At 31.5% G+C, this 14,113-nt stretch overlaps 1 protein-coding gene across 2 annotated transcripts in view; it reads right to left on the bottom strand.

The window, feature by feature from the left end:
- SMSr (Sphingomyelin synthase related) overlaps positions 1 to 14,113 on the bottom strand; it is a 58,925-nt gene that overhangs the window by 18,857 nt on the left and 25,955 nt on the right. For both annotated transcript variants that reach the window (XM_089239784.1, XM_089239785.1), the window contains exons 3-4: positions 13,261 to 13,491; positions 2,097 to 2,338 (exon numbers count right to left, since the gene is read on the bottom strand). In XM_089239784.1, coding sequence (XP_089095910.1) covers positions 2,097 to 2,338; positions 13,261 to 13,491 — 473 coding nt within the window. The remainder of the gene's footprint in view (positions 1 to 2,096; positions 2,339 to 13,260; positions 13,492 to 14,113) is intronic.

Here is a 14,113-nt window from a genome sequence, read left to right as displayed (position 1 = left end):
TAATTCAAATTTAGTTTTATTTAAGATCATATAACAAAATAAACACAATAAAGAAAACACAGAGCTCAGTCCATAACATGTACTAACATGCTAACATAGGTGGATACATGGGGGAAATAGGATGAAGGATACACAGGATACATTGCTAAAAAAAATTATTGTTATTATTGGCCTAGGCAGGAGGGCAGATATGGACAATCACCCTCCTTCACTATTCATAGTCTGTGATTCCCCGCCCAGTTTAAAAATCCTATATTTGTTTATGTGTGCTAATTTACCAAAGTATCTGTACTAGAACCATATTTGCCCACATTGACTTATTTACATCTTTCCCATGAGTTGGCTACCTGTCTTGTATCAGAACACATCAATAAAGAAATAAGGTCTATTTGCTCGTGGTGATAAGGAAAACTCACAATTTCACATTATTCTGCTTCTGAATGAAATTGGGCAAACCTTCTAACCGCAATCAATTCAAAAATTGGCTAAGATTATTAAACATGACTGGATGGTACTAATTTGCTTTGCAACGTAAAAATTCTATAATTTATCAGTTTTCTTCCATTATTATTTTTTTTTTAATTCAAAACATAAGATTTTGCATGAACAGATAAACTGTGACCATCCAGTAATAAGAGAAGTTGACCAAGGTCAAGAAACTAATACAGTCAAACTTTGTTAAGACAAACTAGCTCAACACGAATTAAATATTTTTCACATTGAATTAATATTGAGAAATAATAGTAAAATCTTCATTCGATACAAACATTTAAATGCCAACACTCGTTTAAATTGAAATGAAAATTGCACCTCATATGAAAGGAATCAGATTCTTCTTTCAGAATTTCCTCCCTAGAAACAAATCCAGGAAGGTCTGAAGCTTTTAAAAAAATGATGACGATATCTTTACAATTAGTGTGGATTCCCAATAATTCCATGTTATTCAACTTCATAGTTGACATTTATTTTTCACCTGGCATTTGTTTTTGGTACATAAAGTATGTACACTTTACTGCAGATAGAACAAACATTTATAGAAGAGAACCTCTCAGTTTTAGCCATAAAAAGGTGGATACAGGGTTTTCTATGGATCCTATGAATATGTCACATAAAATTAATTTTCTTTCATTGTTTTATGAATTTTCTACGAATTAAAAAGTTTATTTACATATGTTTCTGGAGTTGACTAATTAAACCCTTTGCTTACAAGCGATTGGCAACAAATCAGATGATCGTTATTTGACGAATCAGCAATAAATATGGTAACATTGTCCTAACCTAACCGAATGTTAGAAAAAGGAAAAAGGGTAGAAGGGAAAAAAATGAAAGAGTAAAAGAGTATAACAGATAAGTTGATAAGAGTGTGGGTACTAAGTAGATTTCTCTTTCACCCTCACCCCACCTATTCTCTTTCACTCTTATATGTGCATAGTACAAAGATACATTATATGTGGAAAAAATCACTATCAGGGTATAGAGAAAACGAAGAGGAAAAACAATTATAGGGTTCCGACAAAGCTTTGCAATGATAAGGAGAGAGGAAAGAAAACACAGAGAACTTGTTTGAATTTATTCCACTGGAGTTTGGATACAATATTACATCCTTGATCATAAAATGGTTAATGCAATACACATTTGTTTCATTATGTTTTTACTTTTATTGACTTATAAGAGAGTTTATAAACTTTAACGCAACTAAATGCAGTATTAATGCACTATGTGAACATCATTTAACTATATACTATGTTTCAAATCTCTTTTCATAACAAATTGTTGTTATTTTGTCAGTTAATACAAAATTTTATGGGAAAAAAATATTTCTGGTATTTCTTTGACTTCATCTTAACAAGGATTTGACTATAACTGTAGTGCTAGACAATATATACATTCTAGAAATTGATTTATTAAGAACGTTTTTTATAACTTGCCATTTTGATAGTTGCTCTACCTGCACTTCTACAATGGCACATAAAACATATTCATATCTATATTTCACTTGGAAGAATTAGAAATAACTTATATTCTGTGAAATGTGAAAATTTCAATACTGTTTAATCAAAGCAAAAAATGCTTTTGTAAACAATAACTTGAGTTACCTATGCTTATGGAAGAACAGAATGACAACCCATATGAAAAATAAAACAATTCCTGTTAGCTCACACATTGTGAAAGCCCAAGGAATGAGTGGCACATTATCGAGAAATATATCAGGAAGGGGAGGATATGTTTGTCGATCAGGAACACGATCATGAACTTCCACCATAACAATAGCTGTCACCCAGGTGACAGTAAAAAAATATATCAGCCCTATCACTGTTTTCCAAAGCTCTGGCTTTAACTGTATAAAGAAATGAAAAATAAATTATTATAAAAATAATAAATAAAACATGAACGTAAAAATCACAATCAATTATGATAATCTAAAAAATATAGTCTTGCAACCATGAAATCTTTCATTAAATCAACCATCAACCTTCATTTAAATTTTCTATAGCAACTGACATTTCATAAAAATTGAGAATAAATGTAAGATTTGGAATTTAAAAGAGAGGAGATTAAAATTTTCATGAGTTTATATGTTTGCTATAAGATGTTTGAACTATTTGCATTCCAATGAATTTTCATCAAATAAAATGCTGATGCTCATGAATTTCCATAGCCGCTATAGCCGTGGATAATTCATTCCCAGGCACACTCCCTGATTTTGTTCAAAACATTTATCTTTGGTTTTAAAAAAGTTGATGACTACTTTTGCTACACTTTTAAAATTTTTCTGAAAAAAGCAAAAACTGATTTTTGACTGAAGGTATAGTATATAGTTGTTAGAGTTTGGATATAACTTTTTTTTTCCAATGAGTGAATTTCCCTTTAGGATAGTCTGTTTTACTTTCTGAAATTGCTTAGAAAAATTGAATAATTTTTAAAATACTGCACTACACTGATAAAAATTTTGAAAGAGTTGATGTGTCAAAAGCATACTAGCCAAGAGGATGACATCATGCGTAAATTAAAGAAATAACAATAAACAATTTTTTACACAGCAAGATAAAAAGAAAAACGTAAGAAAAAGATATCAAAGAAAAAGACAAAATATCTTACCTCTGAATGCATCTGATGTTGTTGAAAAGAAAGAAAATCATGACACATTTCATAAAGTTTAAAAGAGTAAAAAAAATTTATTGAATGCACTAGCTTCAATAAATTTGCAGCAATATCAGTAGAAGTATGTTACTTTTATTATACTAATTTATTATTATAATACTAGATATCACATGATAAATTTTCATCCATATCTTTAGAACAAAAAAATTAACATGAAAATATGAGTATATATAGCAGAACTTAGTAACATTCTATTCTTAGACAATTATTTTTTATGTGAAAGTTCTTGAAAACTACAAATAACCAAAATTTCCATTGTTTTTTATTAAGAGAATTTTCCTTCATGAGAAAAAGAAATGGCACATGCTAGTACAATGAAAACAAAAAGGGGGATGCTAAAGCCGAAGAAGCTATTGGAAAAGATGAAATAGATTACAGACATGCCAACTTTTGGAATCCAAAAATCTGGAGATTCTCCAGAAGGGAGTTACTCCCCCGACACTCATAGACTCAATCAAAAAAATTCACAAAAAAAATATTTTTTTCGAAATTTTTTTTTTTAAATCAAAATTAAGAAAAAGTTCCATTCCTCCTCCCCAAGACAAGTTCTGCATTGCCCCCCCCCAAGCAGAATATAATTCCATGTCAGTCTTTCCATGCAGAATAGAGAAATCACATCTACATATACTGTTCATAAAACAAGTTTCCTTTTGTGGATGCTATCAGTGATTGATAGCATTGGGTATATGAACTCTAAAAAGCTTTATATAGCTTAAAGTTTTATATTTTCTTTCTGAAGACATATTTAATTGGAGGAAACAATTTAAAAACTTCAAAATACAAAGCTACTGATGAAAAAACTTGTGTTTACCGCACAGCTGTTAATGGAGTACAATAACGATTATACCGGAATTTCGGCTACCAAGGTCATGCCCCTGATAAATGATTGCCGATAAACGCTACGTAAACAAAGTCACGTCTTTGCCAGTTGCTTAAATGTGGTCACCAAAACTTTTTTTACGGCTGTCCTCTATGGGTGTTTTCCCTAACGACGACGGCAGTCATTGACATCATGACTACATGAAAGCTCGCATAAAATCTAATTTTCTGCAAAAATCCAGAGAAATTTTAACAAATCCGGAGAGCGGGAGGAAGGATGAAAAATCGGGAGTCTCCCGCCTAAATCCGGAGAGTTGGCAGGTCTGAGATTACATAACAAAACTCAGCAATAGAAAAATTAAAAATTTCCAAAAAAAAAGGGAGGAATGGCAGGAAAGTTAGAGCATGTCTAATAAGGGAAAACGCCCATTCCATATTACCTTATAAGTGAAGGAACAAATTTTATTTTATGTTTTTATGTGAAATAAGTGATGACTGTGTGTGGTTGTAGCATTGGCAGTTATCAAAAAATAATTCCAGAACAAGTCAAAGTGATATGCAATGAAATATAAAGAAATACCTAGTATCTTTTAATGTATGATTGTTTGCTCTGAGTGCAAAACCAAAAAAAGGATGTTTATTTCATTGATAAGATCATCATGATGACAGCATTGAACTTTATTGATTTAAATAATACATATAAACGTTTAAACCCTTTAATGGCACAATCAGTCAGAAAATGTTTTAGCTTTCTATAAATGTGAAAAAAAATTATTTCTTCGTATTAATTTTCTTAGAGAGGAAATCATGGAAACACTAGCCAATATATACCCCAGACACCAAATGTTTACTAATTTTTATCACTTGAGACTATTTGAAAAGTATTTCTTGAATGGGCGAAAGTTTCATGCATCAATGACTTTGAGAGTTTCCACTTAATTATTTGTACACCAATGCCTTTAAAAGTGTCACTTTTAGTATTTGAATGAGACAAGATGTATTTGCTTGCAACACAGAAACAAACCCTTTTGAAAAGAAAACTTGTTTTGGATAAACTGTCTCCAATAATGAAGAAAGAAAAATTTAAACTTGCTCCTACACAACTATAGTACAGCGTGTATAAAGCACTGTTTCCCAAAAGGGGGGATGAAAGTGTCTAAGGGGGCAGTAGTAGCTTTGGGTTCAGTATACTATCCTATGGGTTGACTTGAGATGGGAGGGGGGGGGCAATGAGAAGGAAAAAAATTATGGAAGGGGGCGATGGAAAAGTTTGGGAAACTATGGTATAAAGCATGATATAACTATAAACCAAACCTTCATTTGATCTCATTTGTTCAGCACATTTGCATTTATATTTTAATAGTTATTTATTTGAAATTATTATTTGTTTCATGCATCTATAATAGTAATAGGATAAAAATAAATATATGTATAAAAAATAAGTGAAAAGAATGAGAAAAAAAGCTGAAAAAATTAATATTCCAACTATATACAGAGATGCTTTACTTGGAGTACAACTATGATATATAACTATATGATTGTCATGTTTTCTTTAATTTAAATTGTGATTGTTAGGCTGAAATTATATAAGGATATTTATTTTCAACAGAGCAAAGGAAAAAATACATATTTTTTCAACCTACACAAAAATTACTGTAAATTCGCAAATTTTAGAATTCTCATAGACTTAACCTTGGTTTTTTTTATGCTCCACATCCCCCTTGCCCTAGATAAATGAAGTTCTACTGTATACTTCATCCTAATGCTCAATATTTCACGTGCAACATCAACATATTATTTCTGCTTTTGGTTTAATTTGAACCATGTAATACTTTTCTTGGGGGGGGGGGGGAGATGAAAAGCAAAAATATTCATTTTCACCATGTATACAGAAGGCTAGTATGTAATGGTGTCAGTTCACGAGTATGACCAATATAGACAAGTCTGAATTAGTTTAGCTTGTGCCCAGGAAAATATACTTCAGGTAAATTAGTAACTACTCTACATTTCATCACAGTGAAATGCCTATATAACGATACTCAAGGGAACCAGAGAAACGTATGTTATAAAGGAGTTATTCTTATAGATGGAATGTATTAACACTATAAAAAATACATTGAGACCAGAGATTAACATTGTCGTATAGGCAATTATCATTATAAAAGACATCGTTACACAGGATTTTCTCTGTATAAGGTGGTGGAAAAAAGTTTAAGGACAACCAGAAAATCAGCATACCTCATAAACCCATGGATGTAAATATATGAAAATTTTAGAGCGATGATTACAAGTGAAACTAAGCTTTTCCCAGTGAAAATAATTTTGACAAGTACTGATCTGCTCCAGAAAGAAAATTGTTTAAATTATAATACAGGTCAAAACCTGGAAAAAAACTTAAGGACAATTGAAAATTATATGAAAAAATTTAGTTTTTCTCAAAAAGACACCTTTTTTCTTTATAATCTTTATCATTCGGAATGCCGTTGATAGAGATAAGTCATAAATAACTAGTTGTGCAATCATCTTCCAAGCTTGTTTGATGACTGCAATAAGATTGTCTTTCCATGTTTTTGAGTTGCATTTTGACTCAAAATGTAACACAAGTGCTCTAAAGGATTAAGAAAAGGACTTCTCAATGACCACTTAAGAGGTTCCACCTGCATTGACTTCAAACCAACACCTTTTACACTTTGGAACATGTGCAGAAGCATTGTCCTGTTGGAACAAAAACTGTCTAAAAGTTACAAAAGGTGCCTCAGAAAATAGAAATTCTGCTGAAACTGTCTAAAAAAGATATGCCTACATATATATAAATATATTTACAGGGTGATTCAGAAAAGATGGGAAAAACTTTAAGAGACGATAGTACACACCAATACAAGCAACTGTCATCAAAGAATGCATGGTCTAACATGAAACGCAAACGCACTAGCGTGTTTCGAAATGGCATTCCTGTTGAAATTTATCAGGAGAAAAAGAACACCATGCATGTAAACGTAACCTGGGGAAGAAGAAGAAACAGTATGTAAATCTGTGTCATAGTGAATAAAAGGTGTGGACACCAGCCCTGTGGAGTTATTCCAGAGTGCAACCGTTCTAACAGTTGTAACGTACGGGATAATGGCGTACTTTAGTAATAATGAGTCCACACTCTCTTCAAACATGATACAACCCCTTCAAATATGAATGACATATTTGAGTACTACATGTTATTTGAATACTTTTTCCAATTGGAAGTATACCTCTAGGATCAACAGTTCACCAGTAAGATGCCATGCGCCCCCCTGTTATCTATGCACCCTGTATATTACATGAGGGGTTCACAATCATAGTAGACCAATTCCATTTATCTTCATTATGGATAATAACGCCTTAAAGTTTTTGATAGATAATTAATTCAGTTCCAGTGTTGTAAAAGAATTAAATGTATCAAAGTTCTGTTTAAAATATCATTTTTTTAGTGCCTTGCTTTTACAAATAATAAATCAGTATTTTTGTTGTAAATTGGATGAGGATGAGGACTTGGTCCACTATGGTTGTGAATTGAAGCTTCGACGTGAAAACATATGATGCTACAATGGATAAGTGAAGTACATTTTATTATGATTTATTTTATATTATGAAAAATTCTTGATTTTGAAATATTTTCATTAGGTATATTTAAACTACAAATCAATTACAATGAATAAAAAATTTTACAATTTGTCATAAATCAATCACTGTAAAAAATATCTTCATTAATTCTAGAGGAAGTAGCTTGGAGCCTAGTATTTGCCTCCACTAGAAGATTCTGAAATATTCATGATGTATAGGAGAGGATCCATCATATCTTTCTTTTTGGCCAAAGTGATTTTTCTATGGTTGCATAAATTTTTTTGTAAAAAATGGACTTGGTCTGTGAACCCCTCATATTATGTCTAAAAAATGGCTCTGTCATTGCATAGGTCAGTAATATTTAACCATTGAGTTCATCTAAATTGCTTTTAATCAAATAAAAGATTGTCATTCCACTTGGAACCAAAAGATACATGCTGTTATACAATTTGTATTGCTTTTCTCTGTGCTGTTCTGTAAGGGAAAGTTGTACTTTGGTTTTGCACACCAGACATTTGAATTTTTTTACCACATTAGACACAGTTTGATGTGTGGAAGGAAAGTTGTATTTTTATTTTTTTGAATCACACAGAGATTTTCTCAATATAAAAACTATGTCTTTTTTTGACAAATGGTAATAGAAAGAAGCCTTCTTGTGCAAGCATTCAGTCCATAATTTCCGGGCCCATGTATGAAACTTTTAACCAACAGTCAACATTCAATCTTTTAATTGAATTTTCATGACTAAGCATTGGTTTATCTGAGAGCAAGTATTTTATGCTTTCAACGTTCAATAAATATGTTGGCTTTAGCTAAATTTACATTTTCAGAAAAAAATTTGATTCCACAGTGCATGACTTATCAAAGCAGTCTCTGCTGTTACGCCAACATGAGAAAAATGAAAATTTCTTTAACTGACATCAGAAAACAGTGTCCCTGAGTGTTCCTTTACTTTTTTTTCCAGTGCAGCACTCATCAGAATAAATTTCACAGAAAAATGTTAAGTTCCACTTATATAATTATAATCTTAAAATATTAATATATTTACATCCACAAGTTTTCAAGATAGGACGATTTTTCGGTTGTCCATAAACTTTTTTCCACCACCTTATTATAATTTTAAAGCCATCCAAGTCAGAATTGGGTCTGAAAAAATTTATCAGTTACCAGTGCCTGAGTCATATCAAGTGATATCGGAGATGAATTCTGGCTGTGTCAACATAAATTGCTGATTCATTATTATTCAGTTCATTTTATATCACCATGGTCATTCTGAATGCATTCAAAAACAATCTTACCTTTAATGGGATTTGAAACTAGGCCTGTTGAATTGGAAATTGGCATGTTAATCAATTGGCTATTGGTATATGAGATGGTGGAGGGGGAAGGGCAAGTTATTGATTAATAGAGTTTTTATTATGGTCATTTTTTTGCACACAAGGACTAATTAGATCAGGCCATATAACTTGAAATTGATTCCAAAAGGCTGCTCAAATGTTTCCATGCCCTAGCAGGGATTTGTACCCTCACCTGTCAAACCAGAGGTTGGTGCGCTAACAAAAAAATGCCAGGCAGCTGTACATTGACAGTTAATGGATAATTCTGTAAGTAAAAAAATTATGTAAACCTAGTAGGTAAAAACAATAGAGATCCTTAATTTAAGAAAATATATATTTGGATGCATCAAAATATGATTTCAGATATAGATACATTAATCAATGAAATGTAATATCATGAGATAAAAACAAATAATAAAATATGATATTAAATATTTCATTCTTCCAATTTACATTGTGATTGATATGTTGATGATACATGATACATTTTAACTAAAACCCAATGTGGAATGAGCTTTCTCTAACCAATTAAACACATAAAATGATTTGGAATGGATTATAAACAAACATATTTCCGATGTTAGAAAGTCAATTTAAACTTTCTACAAGATTCTTTAATTATACTTCACATTACAAAAAAAAATAATTCACATATAAATGTGATAAAAAGTTATCTGCTATCATAGAATATCATAATAAAGGATATCCATACACACACAGGGTGTGGCAAAATTCCCTTCATAATTTAAAGACTCAATAAAAAAACAAATACAATGGAAACCCCTTATAGTGCTTTTTAAAAAAGTGGCACAAAAAAAGGTAAACAGGAAAATGATTTAAACAGGAAATCTTGGTAAGTATCAGTAGATATGACATAATTTCTAAACCTACCGTGGTTTCTTTGTGCAGTTTTTGATTTATTTACTAACATTATCAACTACAGATTTAGTCAGAAGCAATTATTTCTATTCCTCAACATTTACATGTTTTCTTGTTTTTCTATTGAAAAACAACACACAAACAGGTCATTCTTACAAAATTGAACAAAAAAAAAATTATAAAAATAAATGCCATCCAAAAAAAAAAATTCTTAGGGGCACTTCTTTACCTGCTGATGAATAAAATATAGTCAGCAGTGTTGTTTGTTCAAAATTAATAATGAAAAAAGTTCATTAAAGTTTAACCATCTTCAGAGACAGCATGTCGGATTTTGCCTATTCCAGCACATAATTTATGCTTGACACTCGCAACATGTTCCACATATTTTGGTAGTTTATTTTCAACTTGAACAAGCACTGATATTCTGAATAATTTTTTGGTCAACTACACTTTTATTTGTGTTTATCGATCCTTTTTTGGTCAACTTTATAAGGACAACAGATTTTTAATATGTCTCTGTTTTACTAGAGCACGAGAGTTGCATTCTCAAAGCAAAGTCTTTAGATGAAACATTATTGCAGCTTGATATTGCAACTAAGAAATTCATATTTATTATTCATTATTATTATTTTTTTTGCTTTTTTCCCTCATAACTTGATTAAATCTTCTTTCTGGTTACCTAATGCCAGGAGAAAGATATTTTGACACATGTTTTGCAACACTGATCAAAAACTAAACATGTTGAAAACACGTGCCTTTCAGAAACAATAATAGTCTCTTTGTAGTCTAGTGTGTTCACCCGGCAAGAGTGAGAGGATGCGGGTTCGATTCCCCACAAGGAGAGTTGACTTTTCTTTCTTGGATTTACCTTCACATCAACCAGCTGTTGAAACCTTTGTAGTAATAACGGAGAGTGATATTATGTTTGGATAAGCTAAAGACCTCATTTTTCAGCACTTATCAAGATTGCAAGATGCAATAGATAATACTTTCCATATCCTTCCACTGAGAATCTCAATTAGCTTGTCTCACCATATGATCTCGCAGACGGTGCAGAGAAAATAGATTTCACAGCTAGCAAACGCGATGAATTGATTGATCTTAGTGCTGGTTCTACACTCAAAGGTAAGTTCACCTAGAGTGAGAGTCGGTGGCTGCTTTTTGGCTTGGATTGAGAGAGAGAGGAGTATCCTAATCTAATGAAGAAAGCAATTAACACACTTTTGCCCTTTTCATGACATCTATAGAGCAAACCTTCTCTGCTATGGTGACAGTAAACTGCAAAGCAAGAAACAGCCTGCAAGATCTTGAGGACAATATGCGTGTTTCGTTGCCAATTATAAGGCCTGATATCAAGTATCTGTGCTCTATCAACAATCAATTATGCATCAATCACAAGTTTCCCATAAATGATTAATCAAACAAAACTCTTTTGATGTATTTTTACTCAGTCATTTTTGTTAAAATAAAATGTATTCTTTATCTAAGGAAGGGTGCCCCAAGTTTCTAATGTTATTCTTAAGGGTGTCGCGAACTGCAAAAAGTTGGGAAACACTGAAATAGAGTTTAAAGAACTTTGGTGGGAAAGTTGAACTTTTTGCTGCTACAACTCTCAAAACCAAACAAAAAAATAATATTATCAAGCTAGGAAAAAAGTTGTTGGGACCACAACAATTCTGAAAGGGAATATTATAACCGGGATCCACTGTAGTAAAATCTGTAGAAAATTAATTCTTATGATATAAATCTAGATAATTAGCAGTTACATTTCTACCAAGTTAACAATTAAAGGTAGAATTCAGGAAAATGTTTTTTAAAAAAATTACACTAATTTGATTCAGCTATCTATCACAAAATAGACTCGGGAAATGGATTTCAGTTGAATCGTATGATTGTTCAGCATTTCAGTTCTATAAAAAGTAATTTTTTATGCAAACACCAATTTTTTATTGATAACTATACAACCTTTTGCAACAAGAATGACTTATTTGAGTTCTACCCATTATTTGGATACTTTTCCTAATTGGAAGTATGCCCTAGAATCAACATTTCCCACATAAAATGCAGCAAGAGGAATTAAGTAATCACCCTGTATGTGTGCAGATCCATTTGGAAAAAGAAAAAAGGAGCTGTCTGTATATAGAGCAGGACCATCGACTGCTTAAAATGATGATTGTAGAAAAATTTCTTGAAAGCTATTATTGAGCTATTATAAGCTCAAAAAATATCATCTAAAGGAAAAGGATCAAAGAGAGCAACACCAAACTAGCTCAGTAAAATTCTGGAAACCAAACATTAATACAAGCTGGAGAACAATACTATAAATGATAAAATATGAACACCAATGCAATAATAAGAGCACAAATAAATCACTAAGAATATTCATACAGTCGATGTTCATTACAACAACTATGCCTTATTGCAACCCCTCCATCATAATGAACAGTACAATAAGTTTTAAATATTTTTCTTGTAATGACAAGAGACATAGTGGGATGTTTGATAAATATCTGAGTCACTGTGGCACAACTGACGACATCAATTCTTCTAGGTTGAGGTTTCTTTGAATCCGGGATTGAGAAGAAAGGTTATGAAAAGTTCTGATCAGAACATAAAAATATGTCATCCAATAGGGAGTCATACTGAATCACTTTTTTTTCAGATAAGGACACAGTATACAGATAAGCAGACTCCTGTCCATGCTGAAAATCAGCAAATTTTTGTTTACATTCATTCAACAAGACTGTGTGAAATAAGTAAGATGCTTAGACCTCAAATTGTGTGTACATAAATACATGTATTAAATAATTAAAATTTCATTGTTATTTTCTAATCTGATACATTTTCTTATACAAATACAATGCCACAACAGGCAAAATGCCCAACGAAGTGGCTGAAAAACAGATCTCCATAACAAATATGGATGCCATATATTTCTAAAATACAGCAACTCATTTAAAAAAAAAGTGCAATTATAAAAACTAAAAACTCTATATACATGATAAAATACAAGCTGCCCATAAAAAATATTCATGGTTGTCTTATCTAAAAATAAATAGCTTCTCGATTTACCCCAATATGTTTATCATATCTCTTTTTAAACGTGTCAATTGTTTTAGAACTTACTACCCCTAGGGGTAAGCTATTCCATTTATTCACAATCTTATTAGAGAAAAATTCCCTGCGACACCACAACCTTGAGTTGTCCCTTAATAATCTATACTGGTGTTCCCTTGTTGACACAGTTGATTGATGGCATATTAATAATTCACGGTTCTTGTAGCTGTTTGCGTTATAACAAAATGAATAATATAATTTTTTATTCAAACTGAATATGAAATTCTTATGAAAATTGAATTTTTTTTAACTTTTAATGTAACAACCTCTGAATAGAATATCTGTTTGCAGTGGAATGACAAGGGTCATTATAATGAACATCGACTGCACATAGATATGTTTCTACACCAACCTGTTTTGAACTTGACTCTGAATGAGTAAGTTCATCCCCACTAACATCAGTTTCAGCAGAAGAATCACTACTACTAAAGAATCGCTGCTTCTTATGCAGTCTTGCAGTATTAGAATGGGGTAAGTGTGTTGTGATATCTCCAGTAGAATACCTCATTGTAGCCAAACTTTTATGATTTTTTCGTTTCAAATCATTAATAGCAATCATTATATGTTTCAAATCCCCTAATACCTATGAAAAAATAAGAGCATTTAAAAAAGTTATTTGGCTGTATCAAATAAATTGCATGTATTTAATACTTTAATTTCAATGAAAAATCATAAATGAAACTAGAAAAATACTATAATCTAACTACGGCAAAAAGCAAAAAATCAAAAACCTGCCTTGAAAGCCAGTGGCTTGAAAACTTGTTTTACTTTATTGCAATTTAAACTAAATTTTGAAGGAATGTGGAACCTCACAAACATATATGTTTAGAACCCCCTAAGCATAAAATGAGAGAAACACGTCCTACTTTCTAACGGTCAAAAAGGGATCATGTGACTTCTAGGAATTTTTTCAAAAGTGTGTGAACCAGACGGAAAAGCATAAAGTTTATAATTTGTTTGTAGTTGCAAATAAAAAACAACACTTTGGTATATGAAACTTCAAATACCAAAGTGTTGAAATTCAACATATCGCCAAAGATAAGAAACAAGACAGGCAGTAGATAGGCAAAAAAGAGCAAAGAAAAAGAAAGCATTTGATTTTACAGTGGTCTCAATAATCCAGGGTGGACGGGATCAAGACCACCTCAGATTACTGAAAATTCTGATTATCAGAATAGTAATGGAAAATGGCTTTCTAAGAGGAA

Source organism: Pholcus phalangioides, unplaced genomic scaffold (genome assembly GCF_987345545.1).
Source record: "Pholcus phalangioides strain wild (caught in Gottingen) unplaced genomic scaffold, Ppha-v1.0 ptg000011l_1, whole genome shotgun sequence".
NCBI classification, from domain to species: domain Eukaryota; kingdom Metazoa; phylum Arthropoda; class Arachnida; order Araneae; family Pholcidae; genus Pholcus; species Pholcus phalangioides.
The sequence above is the reverse complement of the archived record's forward strand: the minus strand, read 5'-3'. Positions and strand labels throughout refer to the sequence as shown.